The 16,162-nt window shown below is 44.7% G+C and overlaps 2 protein-coding genes across 2 annotated transcripts; both read right to left on the reverse strand.

Annotated features, from left to right (window-relative positions):
- Positions 1–6,073: 6,073 nt before the first annotated feature.
- Positions 6,074–8,785, reverse strand: LOC115677644 (uncharacterized). Its single transcript, XM_030600835.2, has 5 exons — positions 8,339–8,785; positions 7,861–8,126; positions 7,003–7,214; positions 6,609–6,858; positions 6,074–6,468 (listed from the first exon to the last, which is right to left on the reverse strand). The coding sequence occupies exons 1-5, from the start codon at positions 8,583–8,585 to the stop codon at positions 6,163–6,165; spliced, it is 1,281 nt and encodes a 426-aa protein (XP_030456695.1). The 5' UTR covers positions 8,586–8,785; the 3' UTR covers positions 6,074–6,162.
- A 3,800-nt stretch (positions 8,786–12,585) lies between these two features.
- On the reverse strand, positions 12,586–15,952 carry LOC115678031 (uncharacterized). The gene is made up of 4 exons (XM_030601316.2): positions 15,283–15,952; positions 14,243–14,454; positions 13,328–13,595; positions 12,586–13,183 (listed from the first exon to the last, which is right to left on the reverse strand). The coding sequence occupies exons 1-4, from the start codon at positions 15,532–15,534 to the stop codon at positions 12,878–12,880; spliced, it is 1,038 nt and encodes a 345-aa protein (XP_030457176.1). The 5' UTR covers positions 15,535–15,952; the 3' UTR covers positions 12,586–12,877.
- Positions 15,953–16,162: the final 210 nt, after the last annotated feature.

Genomic DNA, 16,162 nt, shown 5'->3' on the forward strand with positions numbered 1-16,162 from the left:
CGCCGGCAACCGGCGAGGCCGACTCGCTCGCACGCAGAAGGCCGGCCTCGCAGATCAGGCGAGGCTCGACCTCGCCCGCAACGGCAAGGCCGGCCTCGCCCGACACCGGCGTTATCGAGCCTCGCCTAATCCGGCGAGGCCGGCCTTGCCGTGCGAGTGCGAGGTCGAGCCTCGCCTCGATCTCGGCGAGGCCGGGCCTTGCAGGGCGAGGCCGGCCTCGCCGCAACCGGGCGAGGCCGACCTCGTCCGCCCCTGTGCGAGGGCGGCCTCACCCGACGCCGGCGAGGGCGGCCTCGCCCGGGCCGGGCGAGGTCGGCCTCGCCAATTGCCCGGCGAGGGCTCGACCTCGCCGGCAACTGGCGAGGCTCAACCTCGCCCAGCAACGGCGAGGTCGAGCCTGGCCAATTCTAGCGAGGGCTCGACCTCGCCGGCGTCGGCCAAGGTCAAGCCTCGCCAGCGGCCGGCGCCCAGCCTAGGCGAGGGCGGCCTCGCCTGATGCCGGCGACCTCAGCCAGCCCCGGCTATGGCCGGCGGAGGAAGAAAAGAAAAAAAAAGAAAAGGAAAAGAAAAAAAACAGAAAGAAAATTTTAAAAAAATTAAAAAGTTACTGTTCCGGTGCCAGAACAATAAAATTTTTGCCGGCCGGCGACCCAGGTCCTTATTTGAGACTTTTTAGGCACTTCGGATCCTTAAGACTAATTGGGCACTTTAGGCCTTTATTTGACACTATGTTCACTTTGAACCCTTTTTTGAGAATTTGACTTTTCCCAAAAATAAATTCTTTTTATTATGATTTATTTCGCAAGGGTCTCGAAATGTTTGCGTAAATTAAAAAACGAGCAAAGAAAATCTCGTGTTTAAAATAGAATTTTCCTCCCCCTCCCCTCTTCGATTGCGCTAAACCTCCTAACGAAAGTCTAGGATTTCGCCGCTCCTCAAATCATTTCCATTTTTTTTTGTTTGCATTGCTTGACTTGTTTTTGTAATCCAAGAGCCACGGCGGGCACGGCTCGGGCTGCCGGAAGGCACGTGGGACACACCCTTCAAACGCCAAGGATCGATTGAGTTCGTGTCCTTGGTTGGTAGCCCGCGATACTCGTAGCCTTGAGTTCATGGGTTCAAATCGCCTTGTCACCACATTTCTATGGGTGCATTAGGGCCTCAAAATCCATTGAACAAATGCAAATGGTGTTTGAGAAAAAAAAAATTTTGGAGAGTTCTTGGGAAATGCAATTCGTTTTCAAAGATCTCTAAAGACTTTTAGTCCGAGGCAAGTCCGGAAGTGTTTTGGAATGTTGCATTTTCCGAAATGTAGATAGACTTTTTTTTTTCAAATTTAACCTTGATATACTTTCATAATTACGGAAATATCTTCGAAAACCCTAACGTTACCGATGAAAGCCTTAGCCACCAACAAACAGCTCACCTAAGGTTGCCTGGGGTCGCGCCACCTCAGGTTGGGCGGTGGTCAATTTGGCTCGTCAACGGCTGAGCTTCGCCGGCAAATAGTTTAAGATTTTTAAAAAAAAAATATTAATAAAAATCCTTTACAAAATATGGTTTTTTTCAAAAAGCATTTAAGTCAAAATTACTTCCCAAGTATTTTTAAATTTTACTTTACCAAACACTACTTGTATTTTGAAAGATCCCGTACCTTTGCATTTTCTCAAAAAAATTTCTCCAAAGCCAAACCAAACGCACATGAGTTTGACTTTGGTAACTATCAACAAGTAATTAATTTTCACCATTTTTTTTCTTTTGGGACAAAACCATTCGCTATATTATCACTGTTAATTATATCAATCCTTTAGCATTAACTACGTTACTATAACATGGACGGATAGCGAGAATCGAACCTGCATTTTTCGTTCGATTCTAACCGCATTACTTTTATTTTATTTTGTTCTTGTTCAAAAAAACACCATTGGTACAATATTCAAGATCTAACTACGATTGAATTTCACTGAATTTCCATCTAGTTATATCATTTTTCCATTCAACTCGATCCGCATAGTTTTTTTGTTTTCGTTATTGTTCAAAAAACACCCTTAGTACAATATTCTCGATCTAACAAGGATTTAACTTCAGCGAATTTCCATCTAGTTATATCTTTTTTGCACGGAACCGAGCTCCGACGACCCAACCAACTAGGCAGGGTTAATTTCTAACTTCTTAGTAATATCTTGTGGAGGAAAGAAAAGGGCAAATCTTTATCTTGTGGATCATAAGACTCGATCCTATGATCCGGTGGATAAGGCGTGCGTTCTTCAATATGCAAGACGTCAGGAGTCCATCGCATTGGTCAATCCCAAAGAGCTTCACCCTCTCTTATCAAAGAAACTCGGATGGGATCCTCACCGAAATGAATGATCCCCTCGACAGTGTACTTTGTTGAGGAACAACCCTCTTCCAGAGAAAAGGTACAAAACTTACCTAAAAGCAAGAGAAAAATAAACCCAGACTGGAAAAGAGGGACCCTCACTATCTGATCAATCGAAAGTTACGTCCAAAGGAATGAAAGCTTCCTTGTAGCATTCTTGTGCTCATTTTTGTGAAGAAGAGACCTCACATGATCACATTCCTTTTTGTGCTTCCACAGACGGATCAGTATGGTCCAGATTAGGGAGTATCGGAACCGAACCGAAAAATCGAATCGAGACACAAACCAAATCAAATCGAATTGAAAATTCATGCATTTTCGATTCAGTTCGGTTTCGGTTCGGATAATAAATAAATGAATTTGGTTAACATAACGGTTCGGTTCGGTTCAAATTGGTTCGAATTTCGATTTTTTAGCGTGTTTTTCTTCCCTTCGCACTCTCTCTCTCTCTCCTCAATCTCACTGTTTACCACTGCTCACCTCTCACTCACTTTTCTCTCTCTCTCTCTTTCACTTTTTTACTTTATTCTCTCTCTTCCTCTGTCTTCGCACTCTCACTGCTCTCCTCTCTCTCTCTCTCTCTCTCTCTTTCCTGCTTTATTCTCTCTCTTCCTCTTCCCTCACATCATTATCATCTTCCAAAAAGTGACGAAACACATTTTTCTCTCTGGCTTCTTGAAGTTGGGCCAGGTGCCGCGCTTGAGGTGCTCGGAGGCGGTCCGCGACGGGTTGGAGACGGAGAAGACGGCCTCGTAGAGGGAGTGCCGGAGCTTCACGGCCTTGGCGAGGCCGGTGTCGGCGTTGTGGACGAGCATGGGCTCGAGGTGCGCCCAATACCACGCGCCCTTCCCCTTGACGGCCTTTGGCCGTAGCATGACAAGCCCCTCGTAGCACTTGTTCACGGCCTCGACCGTCAGCTCGTCGGCCGATGCCGACATCGAGACCGAGTCCACCTGGGCCGGCGACGGCGGCTCCGAGGTGTTTGTAATGGCCGCCATTAACCAAACGGGTCGATCGTCCGAGTCCCGGTCCTCGATTTTTTGTTGTTAGAGCGGGTTCAGTCGCCGGAAGTTCGGTCTCCGGCGAGTGTCCATGGCCGACTCCGGTGATCTGGTGGGGCCTTTCGGTGGTGGGTCATCAATTGACCTGCTTCTTGACGGGAAGAAGAGAGAAGAAGCAGTCTCACAGAGAAGGGAAGAGAGAGAGCGGAAGAAGAAGACGAGGAGGAGTAAGGGAAGAAGTGCAAAAAAAGATAAAAAAGAAAAACCGAAAACCGAACCGAACTGATCCGAACCGAACCGCGTTTTCGGTTCGGATCATATTCGGTTCGTGTGGTGTTTCGATTCGGATCAAGCACACGTCTAAACGGTTCGGTTCGGTTCGATTTTCCTAGACACCCAAACCGAACCGAACCATTGACACCCTTAGTCCAGATATATCCATACTGGTCACCCCGTGATAATCGATGCTTTGCATCCGTCCTGTAGTCCGCGGACTATGCTTTCATCCGCATTTGCCTTCGAGAACATGATTGAAAATGACCGACCACCTTTAACGAGCGCACATTGTGCAAAGATGAATGACACCTGCAGCGAGGCCAATGTACTGGGAAGATGCTTTCGCATCGTTTGAGTTTTTTATGGAGAAACTGCCTTTTAAGTTATTTGAATACATGATGCCACTCGATGGTCTGAACGCCTTAGCTGGGTTTGCTGTTTCTGCTATTATAAAATGGGAAAAATTACCAAAAAAATCATAAATCTATTGCAATTGTGTCAATTCAATCCTAAATATATTTTTTTGCCAATTTAGTACATCCGGCTACTTTTGACTGACCGTCGCTGACGTGGACGTTGGCCGGCCCCGGCATCCTGATGTGGTATTATTTTAATATTATTTTTAAATTTTTTTGAATTTTTTTTCCTTCCTTTTTTTTATTTTTTTCTTTCCGACCAGGGAGAGGCTCGCCGGCGAGGGCGAGCCTCACCCAGCTCTGGCGAGGGCGAAGCTCACCATGGCTAGGTGAGCTGCCCTCGCCGCCGCTGGGCGAGCTTGACCTTGCCTAGATCTGGCGAAGTCGAGCCTCGCCATGGTTGTGCAACGGCGAGGCTCGCCCTTGCCGCCACTGGGCGAGCTCGAGCTCGCCCAGATCTGGCAAAGTCGAGCCCCGTCATGGCTGTGCGACATCGAGGCTCACCCTTGCCGCCGCTGAGCGAGCTCGACCTCGCCCAGATTTGGCGAAGTCAAGTCTCGCCATGACTGTGCGACGGCGAGGGCCGGCGATGGCGGAGCTCGAAATTTTTTTTATTTTTTTCGTTTCTTTATTTTTTTTTTTGCCTTTCCTTCTTCCCCCGGTGGCCGGACGAGCCAAGCGCTAGGGCTAGCTCGCCGGCCACTGGGGAGGCTCGCCCTCGCCAATACTAGCGAGGGCGAGCCTTGCCGTCGCTGGGCAAGGCGAGGGCGGAGCTCGTCATGGCTGGGCGAGCTCGACGTTGCCCACAGCCATGGCGAAGCTCGACCTCGCCAGATCTGGGCGAGGTCGAGCTTGCCCAGCAGCGGCGAGGGCAGAGCTCACCCAGCCTTGCCGACCTCCGCCCTCGCTGGCCCTCGCTGGAGCTAGGCGAGCCTCCTCAGTGGCCGGCGAGGTCACCTCGCTAGCAAGCCACCCCCTGGCCGGCCAAGGGGAAGAAGGAGAGGAAAAAAAAAGAGAAAGGAAAAAAAATCGAAAAAAATTAAAAATAAAATATTAAAATAATGACACGTCAGCCGGCCGGCGTCCATGTCAGCGTCTGCCGGCCAAAAGTGACCGGATGGACTGAATTGGCAAAATTGCAAAAGGTTTAGGACTGAATTGACAAAAAAAAAGTTTAGAACTGAATTGAAACAATTGCAATAGGTTTATAAATTTTTTGGTAATTTTCCCTTACAAAATGTGTACTGACATTGGTAATTTGGTTGAAATCTGGGTGGCTTATCAAGCATCTCCGTTAGATCTAGATGATAACTCAGGAATTTTGATCTCATAGGTCAGATTAGATATGAGGATTCTGTTGACTTGCTCTCTGCTAAGGCTCGTTCAGTAGGACTACTGGGCAGTTTTCTTTTCCCTATTTTGATCTTTTCGGTCGGTTTTTCTGGTGGAAGCTGATGTGATTTGACTCAGTAGTTGCGTTACAATGCTTTAGTTCATTCTGTCGCCTCATTTTAGTACTTACAACAGTAATAGAGAGGAAATGTCCTCCAGTTGAAGCAGCTTCTGCTGCAGTAGGAAATTTTGGGTGGTCAAACGATTTTCATCGGCATAACTTTTCTAGTTGTGCAGAGGTGGCATGACTCGTGCATTTTCTGTTATCACTCTGCCTTTGCTTGTACTTTCAAACTAAGTCTCTACCTAAATCACTCAGTGCAGAGTCATCTTCTCTTACTGATCACTTGACCAATAGTAAACGATAACATGTACAGTACCATAGCATTTCCTATGTGTTTATGGATACGTATCAGAGCAAAACGCGTTCAAACTTCAGAATATGGAACGACCATAGTTAAGTGTGTCCAGCCAGTACTTACAAGAAGGGGCGAGTCTGCTGTCTAACGACGGAAAGATAACAGGGAGAGAAACTGTAAATTAGCCCCATGCAGGTCAGAACCCCGTTAATCACAAACTATATCTAGTAAACAATGACTGGCAAGACATTCTGCAATTAATTTACTTTACCAAATGAACAATTTGAATCACAGAGGTTTGTTGGTGTCATGAATAATGTACAAACATGACCACCTTGTCATGAAACCGGTTCCTCTCCAATCAAAAGAGCCTTTACAATGGCATCACATACGCCATTGTAATGCACAAGCAAATGCCCTCCATCAGGAATTTCGTGATACTTTATCCAGGGCAGCTTACCCGAAACAAATCTTTGAAGCTGAAAAGGTACAACCTTATCTTCATGCCCTTGCCAAATATGTACAGAGCTTGCGCCTTTGGGAAATGGATCGCTCAGATCCATCGGGTCAAATTCCCATTTGCCAAAACCCACTTTAAAGTCACTTCTGAGAGTTTCAAATACTCTTCGTCGCCGTAAATTTTCCTGTCAGCAAGAAAATACATTGACATTGTCAAAAACTTGCAAAAAGGTCATCTCCAAGTATGTTAGTAACCTAGGAAAATTCCTATGATTGACAACGTAAGCTTTTGTATCACATCATGTGCAGGTAAGTTGATAGTTACCGGGGTGAACATGGGGAAGCCTGGCGTCGTCTTCAGGACTTCGATGTCTCTTTGGTTGAAAAGGGTTGGGTCTCCTTCTGAAGGATGCCATTTTTGAGTCACCCACCACTGAAGCAATCCAGGGGCATGGCTTGCGATCCGGAGTGACCACCGGATAAGCTTCTTTCTGTAGTCTGGCTTCGTCAGACTCTCAGGAAGAGAAGGCCAACGATAGTTGACTGTTGGGACCACTAAGGCCACACCAGCTAACCTGCAGGAAAAACCTTTCGGTAAGAACAGACAATATCCTAAAAAAATTTCATGGGGTTAAGTGACACAAAGCATGATTCATCCGAGAATAAAAAGTGTGCAACCAAGGTATGCGAATTTTGAGTATCAGCAAGAATGGCGATACCTGTCCGGTATGTACTTGAGGCAACTCCATGTGGGATATGATCCCATTGAGACACCAATCACATAAAATTTGGACCCCAATTGCAACCGCTCAGCAAGTTCTTGGATATCAAGGGCTTCACTCTTTACCGTACGCTTGGAGTTCATGTCGCTGTCGCCATAACCAGCTCGATCGTAAAGAACTATATATATGCCCAACTTTTCTATGAGTTCCTGCAAAACCAGGACTGAAGATTAGGAATTTGGGCGTAATAAACATGTGAATGGACTATTCTCTTCTTAACAGTCTCTTGAGTATTTTCTACCGGTGACTGCCAATTACAAGACTAATGATTACTCCAGCCTCAGTTAAGTCATTGCCTTGGTCATCAAACCTTTAATACATGGTTCACCATTTTGAACAACCATTCTTAACAGCTCATTCCTCTTGCTACAGAAATCAAAAGAGATATAATTTCCTACTTCTTTAGCAAAAATAGTATTAGCAGCAGAAAGGGAAAAGCTGGATGAAGTCCAATCGCTATTGGATCATCCATACCGTGCCCTTCATTCGCAATCTCTATCAACCATAACAGCCTCATATGCGCAGATCTCAACACCGCCCCCATTCTTAACGATGAGGATCTACATAAATCCCATTACCCACGGAATACCCTTTTTCGCTACGATCTGCTACGTGCAATTCGAAGTGCGAACGAGCGGCCCCTGAACACAAAGTTTCAAACTTTTTTCCACCCAAAATATTCACGATCGCGCTAACTCCTTGCTCACCCCCGACCAACAGTTTCAACATTCAAGATCATTCCAAACTAACTTAAAAAAAAGGATCAATCAGAAACGGATTGGAATAGGCGCGTACTCGGGACACGGGGAAATTCATCTCCTTGGAGCTGCCGAATCCGTGGACGATGACGACCTTGTAATTGGATCTGCTCTTGGGGACACCCCTCTCGGTGTAGGCCAGGAACCTCCCATCCCTCAGCTTGATCCTGGAAGAGGTCACGGGCGGGTACTCCTCCAATTCGGTGCTCTCCTCCATCGTCTCCGTGGGCGGGGCTTGCACGGTGCTTGATTCCATCCCCATACGCACAAGAAAGATCCCGAGCAACAAGCCAAGCACGCCCGCTGTCCCCGGAACAAGAAGAGCACGAGAAACAGAACCAACAAGAAAGAGAGAGAGAGCAAAGAAAGAGAATCAAAAGCCCGGTCAACCCACCACCCCGCCCCTTCCTTTTTCAACCCTTTTCTTGCCTTTACACAAAATGGATATCCCCCAGAAAGAAAAATCAAGAAAAGGGGGCGTGATCCGAGAATCGAGCTGCGGGAGGGGGGCTCACCTGACGATTCCCGGTCAAACCTTCGTGGGTTCTCGAATCCGTCGCCGTGGGGGATCTGGGGCTCTGTCCGGATCCTCGAAGGAGGAGGAGAAGAAAAGGGTACGATCTGGTGGGTGTTCTTATTCTTGTTCTTGTTCTTGTTCTTGTTCGATGGGGTTGGTGGTGGTGGTGGAAGAGGGCCTTCTTCTGGCGGGTGAATCTTGGATCTTCTCTGCACGAGTTGGGAGAGCTTCCTCCTCAGGTACATGTGTGCGGCGGCGGAGGAGGCGGAGGGGAGGAGGAGGAGGAGGAGGAGGAGGAGGAGGAGGGATTTCGCGGCGAGCCCATGATGCGCGGAGAAGACGAGTGGAGGAAAAGGGTGTCGCGCTCCGCCTGGAGCTCCTGCGGTGGTGTGGGATATTCTTTATGAAGGTTCGTCCCGATCCCTGTTCTCGCCCCCCACGCCACGCGGTCCCTTCAGGGAAAAAAAAACAAACCATTAAAGGAGCGACCTCTGATGCGGCTGCCTGTCGTGTCCTCTCTTTCTGACCGTTACCCTGTGTGATCTCACGACGCTTTAACCTCGGAAAATTCTCTTGACCAAAAAACAAATGTGTGATGCATCTATAACCAAAACTCTTAACCGATGCACTATGATGACTTTATTTTCTGTTAATTTCTATTAAATTGTATGATCAAATTATTGAGTTGGATGGTACAAATTTAGGATTTTACCCTCCGTTTGTTACCGGTTTCTGATTTACGTTGTATTAATCAAATTTAGCGGGAACTAATTGAGGTAAATTCATCACAAGTGTACTAGTTTTTTTATTTTTTGTGGTCAAAAAATTAGTTTGAGGTAAATTTATCGCAGATGTATCAACTGGGGGGTTTTAGTGAACAAAAAATTAGTTTTTGTTAATTTGTCACATGCGTATAATTTTGAATTTTTTCGTGATAGTAACCCAAAAAGAAAACTGCCCATGTCTCAAACTAGACAAGTTCAAATAAATTGATAAAACTACGCATATCTTTTTATAATATCTCGAGAAAATTTCAAATAACGATTTCAAACGTTTCTTTTTTCTCGAAAAAAGGTCTAAAACGAACATTGTCTTGAATAAGGATCTGAAGCGAGAGTTGCCAACTTAGTCTTAAATAATGGCCCGAGGTCGGGGCCATTTTCGTTCGAGGGTATATTTTTGCTTTTTTATTGTTTTTTTTCTTTTTCTTTTTCTTTCTCTTTCTCTTTCTCTTTTCGCCGAAAACGTGCGTCACTTTTCAGGAAGCACCACTAATTTTCAAAATAGCAAACCCAGCTGAGTTGCCATGATACCAGAAAATCATGTCGGGCTTTTCTTTTTTGGTCAAACGTGTTAGGTTTATTTTCAATCTCGTTGAAATTGAAGGACGCTGGATCTTCTCAATTGGCACCCTAAAATCCTGTGAATTTGGTATAGAAAAATCACGATTGAAATATATCTTTTTCGCGAATATAATAATTGAGACCGCCTCGGACTCTAATTTAGCAACTGGACAAAATAATACTTTTTTCTCCCTATTACTTAGGCTTTAAGGCATCTGCCTCTTTATTTTTTATTTTTTTTAAGGTAACAAATTTTATTTAATTTTTGGGTTAATATCACAAAAAAATCGAAACTGGTACAACTGTGACAATTTTAACCGAAACTAATTTTTTTACCACCAAAAACCCCAGACCGGTACACCTGTGACAAATTTACCCTTCGCATAGTTTCCGTTAAATTTTACCGTCAAATTGTCGAGTTGGATGACACGTGGCAGTTGATAGATGTACCAGTCTTGGGTTTTGCCCCTATGTTTATCACATGTTTACCAATTCGTGATTTTCCGTGATATTAATCCAATTTAATAAATGGTAAATTTATCACAAATGTACCAGTTTGAGGTTTTTTATGATCAAAAAATTAATTTGGGGTAAAATTATCATGGGTGTATCAATTTAGGATTTTTGGTGATCAAAAACTTAATCCGGGATAAATTTATCATAAATATACTAATTGAAGATTTTTTTGTTATATTAACCCTTTATATTTTGGTCGAAAAGGTAACAAATTCGTAGCCAATGTTTTGGCAGAAAAATGATCCGCGGCCTACAATTTGTGCCTGCTTTCAGGTTTTACCCCACCCAAGATTTCCTTTTATCCGTTTGTGTTTCTTTACTGATTTTCTTAAGGTTTTGGTCAAAAAGAACAACCTACTTTATGTGAACAGCATTGTTCAGACCGTCCAACCTGAAGAAAAGACACATTAACAACACCTCTAGATACATATTAAATCATTAATGTGGGAAATGCATGTTGTGAGCGTCGTTACTCTCGAGCGACCTCTCTTTAGTGCTATAGCTTTTTTATCGATCACTCGAATAGCCTTGACTTTCAAAAATACGTTCATTTTGGTGCCGTGATTTTTCGACCGGTCAATTGAATGCCGGACTGTCGGGAAATATGACGTGGTATCATAATATACGGCACTTGCATTGAATGCACTTTTCAAGAATTACGACGCTCGAGTAATCTGTTGAAAAGTTAGGGTACTCAAGTAATTGATTGAAAAGTCATGGAACGAAAGTAAATGTGAGTGATGCACGAAAGTCATGACACTCGCGGTGTCCTTTCGCTTGTGTTAATGCCATGATCATACATCAGACATCATATCAACTACAAAAACAAGGGTAGTGGGCACATAACAAAATGTAAGTGGCCCCCCTAACCAGAAAACAATCGGTTGACATTTGCCCCTCGTTTCTAACTATTCTTAACTTCTAAGTACCGATTGCAAATAAACAGGGGACCGCGATTATAAATTCGGCAACATCACATCGGCACATGTCGCACGGTACTACAAATGTCGCGCGACATACCATCCCGTATTTGACTCGGAACTTTGTTCTAGAAACGCCAATCATCCTTGATCAAAGACACCAATTTCAGTTGCCTAGCAAAGCTTCTAACCTAAAAGGAAGGAAAACTAGTTGCTGGAAGTGCTGCTGAATGGGAGGAGTGAGGATTAAAAGAACAAAATCCTTTTCCCTTGTAAATAACAACACAAACAAAATTTCTTCCTGCTTGCTAACCTCAACACGACAAGTAATTAAATTTTTTTCGTGGAGGTAATAATTGGATTAGCAATAAAATAAAATAAGATTAAAAAAATATAATCTAAAGTTCAATTCTAAGTTGGGTTTGTCCCCACCACATGACCCCATCTGGTGTTTCTACTGGGCTTATTATGCCGTGAAAGACCTGGGGGAGGGGAAGGGAAGGGGGGGAATATTCTTTGTAGTTTCTTGCTGGACAGCGCTGGCTTATGTACTTGTGATGGCAACGTGCATTTGCAGCTCCTCCTGTGCCTTCCTGTGGCTGTATTTCGTACAAGACCATCCTTCCATTTCCCATTATATCACATTGGCAAAAGGGAAACTATAATTAGATATAAAAAGGAAAAGCAGCGGGAAATGAGGCGGGTTTGATTGTTTATTGGCAAATTTGAGGCTACCAAGTGACAAGGAACGAGAAGTTCGCACGATAATAAGGAAAAGTATTGCAGTACAAAGTGTAATCTAAGTAGCTATCAGCCATGCCTGTGTGTCTGAAACTTGGATAGTCTAAGAAATGGCATGCTGAGGTGTTTCACTTCGATGGCTTCCGAAAAGGAGAAGTTTGCATTAGAGAAAGTGACGCGAACAATCACTTAACATTGGCCCGATGTGCAATGCGGTCCCTGACCTTTTAGTTTGTTCAGCGTATTTCCTGAACTTTAACTCAATGTACAAAGTGGTTCCTAATTAAACTTTTAGTTTGTTTAATGTCATTCCCAAACTTTTGGTACATGTTCAATTTAGTCTCTGAACTATATGAAAATATGCAATGTAGTCCTTCCATTAATTCAAGGCTAAGGATTACATTGAACATTTTCATATAGTTCAGGTTTAAGGACCACATTGAATATTAGGTTAAAGTTTATGGATTATAGTGAATAAATTAAAAATTCAAGGACCAAATTATATATTGGGTCAAAGTTTAGAAACTGTTCATGCCGTTATCCCTTTGCATTATAAAAGGGGACGGAGGAAGGGGATAAGAATGAGTTCCTTGACTTATAAATGAGAGAGATGTCATTCAGCACGCCAGACATCGAAAGCAAGTCAATAAGCCAATGGCAGATGATGGGCCACTGACTTTTTCAAATCGAGCTCTGAGGAAAGCTCCTACGGTATATAGGAAAGATTGGAAACTAAGTAAGTCTCATAGCTGGTGATTTATCGTTTATAACTTGCAGCAGAACATAACACTCAGTAAGGTGACAGAGGAGATGGGGCATTCTCAGAACAAAACGACACGGGTCAAGCATGAGAAAGCTTTCACATCGAGCAGGTTCTCAGAGTCGAGCCGCAGCTTTGGCGGTTCGCTGTGTTCCCGTGCACGAATTTGAGCCATCGAGTCTTGTCGAACATGAAACAAGAAAAAAAAAAAAGGCAGACATTGCAGCAATGCGAATGAGTTTGCAGTCCGTCAATGCTCAAAAGGATGGTTCTTCTCCAAGCAAAAGCTCCCTAAACGCGGCTTCACATAAGCCGGGTTCGTGAAACAACAGATGGCCCCCATCGGCAACTTCGTGGTACTTGATCCAGGGCAGCTTCTTCGCAACATACCTCTGCAGCTCGAACGGGACAAGCTTATCGTTGTGGCCTTGCCACAGGGAAACAGAGCCCTCGTTATTAGGGAACGGATTGTTCAGCTCCATCGGGTCGAACTCCCAGTTGCCAAATTGCACTTTAAGGTCTCGGTGGAGGGATTCGTAGTCGCCTTGGTGTCGAATCTTGTGCTGCAACACAAACAAGACCGTTTTCAAATTGTCCAGAGAGTTTATAGACAAATATTCTTAATAACCGTCAAATTTTTTGTACTTTTGACATGGCCTTAAAACATCAAAATGGCATGCTAGTGCAATCAAAGGAAAGAACCCAACCTCATGTGGATTCGGTACTTTCGACATGGCCTGTGCTGTTGCGACATCTCGCTCGTTAGACAGAATCGGATGTCCCTGCATGATAGAGGAATAAGGGAACAATTTCTGGGTCATCCACCAGTACGTTAGTCCCGGGGTGTGGTGCGCGATCCAGAGTTTCCACTGGTCCCTCTTGAGCTGTTTCTTGTACACCTCGTGGGCCAACTCTGGAGGGAAAGAAGGCCACCAGAAATTGATCACCGGAACATTAAGACTTACACCGGAAAGCCTGTGTTTACAGTTCGATATAGTGAGTGACAGGAAGACGTTATTTTGACAGTTTAAGCATCATGCTAATCCAGGGAGCCGCAATTAAAGGAACTTTTCTTTTTCAATGGGCAAGTTCTAGAGAAGGCCACATCAACAAGAAATGCGACCCAAGCTTCACACCAAATTCAAGCAAAACATATCTCAGAAATAGCAATTCAGCAAATTCCTGCTCATTAATTTTCTTCGTATACTTCTTTTGTGAAATATTCTTGAAAACAAGCCTATCTAAGGATTTCCTAAGTGTTCTTTGTGAAGTTATTTCTAGGAACTTGTCGCGCACAATTCGAAAAAAGCACGTTCTCTTGAGCAATGTTAATTCGCAAGATGATCAGCAAGAGCATTTTGATACCTGCATAGCCTATTGAACTAACACTTCCCGGCAAAGACATCATACAACCAGGAGTCAATGAAAGTCAAGACATCAATCAGCTATCGAGGACAATTTGGTGTGTCGGGGAAGTTCGTACTTGTTTGCAGATAACAAAAAAGATAATCCACAACGAACCAACTCCATGGCATGTTTAGTGCCCCCTCCAAGCTAAATTATGGCTGACGCGAACATGCAATCAATACACCGCGAACGTAGGACAGAAAAGAACAACATGCCTGTGTGGTATGTACTTCATGCAAGACCAAACGACATGTGTACCGAGGGATACACCCATCAGGTAGAACTTGGCTCCAAGACCCAATTTGTCAGCCAATTCTTGGACATCGAATGCTTCACTCTTCACGGAGCGTTTAGGATTTGGATCACTATCTCCATAACCAGGTCGATCAAATGCCAGGATATATACATCCAGCTCCTCCATCACTTTCTGCATGGTCAGACCAAATTTTTTCATCACTTACATGGCAAAAAAGACTCAACATGAGACGTAATTGAGCCTGATTCCATCGCTCTGAGCTCCCATTAAAAAAGTCCCAATTCTTCCTATGGTGCTTCAGCTTTAGATACAGAACTAATGACACGAAGTACATCTTTAAGACCAATCAGTAGCTTTAGACTAATGACTTGGAAGATAGTGCACGTAACCATCATTTAAGAAATACAGACACCACAGATCCAAGATCTGTAACAACAGTTGAACCAACAAGACGGTACCGAGCCAGATTACTGGAACAAAATAAATGATTCTCCTGAGAATTGTTTTACATTGTACCCAATCTTCTCATCAGTCCTCTTGTCAATTACAATTGAAAGCCAAATACCAGCAGAATAGAGCGTATTGTAGCATATGGTGGCGCCTTTAATGGCGTATGAACTAATGATGTCACAAGAGTGCCATGAATGAATAATTATGGCAAGCATCGCCTACGCTTGATCTACGCTACGAAACACCAAGACATTGCCCCAAAGTAGATTATGCCATTATCCTCGCGACTATAAAAAAAACCATTTCTCGCTCAAAATCCCCAATCTCGAAAGGATTCATCAGTTTTCAGACTATCTTCTAAACAATTCAGGTACCAACCAACTAATTAGTCCCAAGCTCCAACCTTTTACTGTCTCAGAGACTACATCAACATGTCTCGGCCATTTCACTCTAGGCTCAGCTTCACATTCCGCGTGCTACAGGCTAGCAACTTCGGACAAACAAACTCGCGTACGAACTAGTATTTGTCAGAAGCAGAGAGAATCTTACTTGAGACAATGGCACGTAAAAGTCCTTGCAGCTGTTGAACCCATGAACCAGGATCACCTTGTACTTGGCCCTCTCCTTAGCCACGCCCCTCTCTCTGTACGCCAAGTGCCTCCCGTCGTGGAGCTTGATCCTGGGCGACGTCACCGGGGGGCCACCCGGAGACCCGCAGATTTTAGGAGGAGGAGGCTTCACGCTCTTGTACCCATAAGCGAGCACACCCACAGCCACAATGGCCGCCACTGCGGCGAGCATCTTCTCGCACTAGAGAGAGACAGAAGCAAGCAAGCACACGAGCAGAGCCCTTGAACCACTTTCCCGTTCACCCAAGAAACGAAACAGAGAGAGGAAATAGACACGTGAGACGACAGCACCAAGGACCCTTTATAGCAAGATGCGGGTATTGCGGAAGAAGATGGAGTGTGTTTCTGCCGGTCTCGAGCTCAACCACATTGGATCATGGAGCGTGTGATATTGAACGTATGGTGAAGCAGAACTGACCCGGACACGACCGGTGCTGTCCCTGGTAGTGCTACGAGGTTCGGAATCATGGGTACGGGATGCTGATGAAGAATCTTTCGAAGGGTTCTTGGAAGAAGGGAATTAGCTCCGCACGATTTTGACTCTCGGTTGTACCGGTCGGTGTCGACCTTCCCTTCTTCAACGTGCATCGACGCGAACCAGTTGACACTTAACAGCAGCGGGAGGAGGGTGCGGGAGAAGAATGTCACTTGCGTTCCGGTTCATGCGGGTCAAACTTGCATGCCTCGTTAGATGAGATGAGATCCACGTAGATCGACCTGATCTGACGGTGGATGTGAACCAGACTCACATGAACCTGGTGCAGCTAAATATTTGCTCAGGATGAAGTAGTTGTTTGTAA

Source organism: Syzygium oleosum, unplaced genomic scaffold (genome assembly GCF_021117445.2).
Source record: "Syzygium oleosum isolate NSW1041296 unplaced genomic scaffold, Sole_v2.1 Sole_v2.07, whole genome shotgun sequence".
NCBI classification, from domain to species: domain Eukaryota; kingdom Viridiplantae; phylum Streptophyta; class Magnoliopsida; order Myrtales; family Myrtaceae; genus Syzygium; species Syzygium oleosum.

Excerpts from the sequence above, each read along its gene's own strand:
- LOC115677644 (XM_030600835.2), bottom strand. The coding sequence starts at position 8,585 with ATGTACCTGAGGAGGAAGCTCTCCCAACTCGTGCAGAGAAGATCCAAG. Across the intron at positions 8,127-8,338 it reads GTTTGACCGGGAATCGTCAG|CGGGCGTGCTTGGCTTGTTG; the intron begins GTGAGCCCCCCT and ends TTCCGGGGACAG. Across the intron at positions 7,215-7,860 it reads TGAATTTCCCCGTGTCCCGA|GAACTCATAGAAAAGTTGGG; the intron begins GTACGCGCCTAT and ends CTGGTTTTGCAG.
- LOC115678031 (XM_030601316.2), bottom strand. The coding sequence starts at position 15,534 with ATGCTCGCCGCAGTGGCGGCCATTGTGGCTGTGGGTGTGCTCGCTTAT. Across the intron at positions 13,596-14,242 it reads ATGAAGTACATACCACACAG|GCTTTCCGGTGTAAGTCTTA; the intron begins GCATGTTGTTCT and ends CTGTAAACACAG. Across the intron at positions 13,184-13,327 it reads AAGTACCGAATCCACATGAG|CACAAGATTCGACACCAAGG; the intron begins GTTGGGTTCTTT and ends TTTGTGTTGCAG.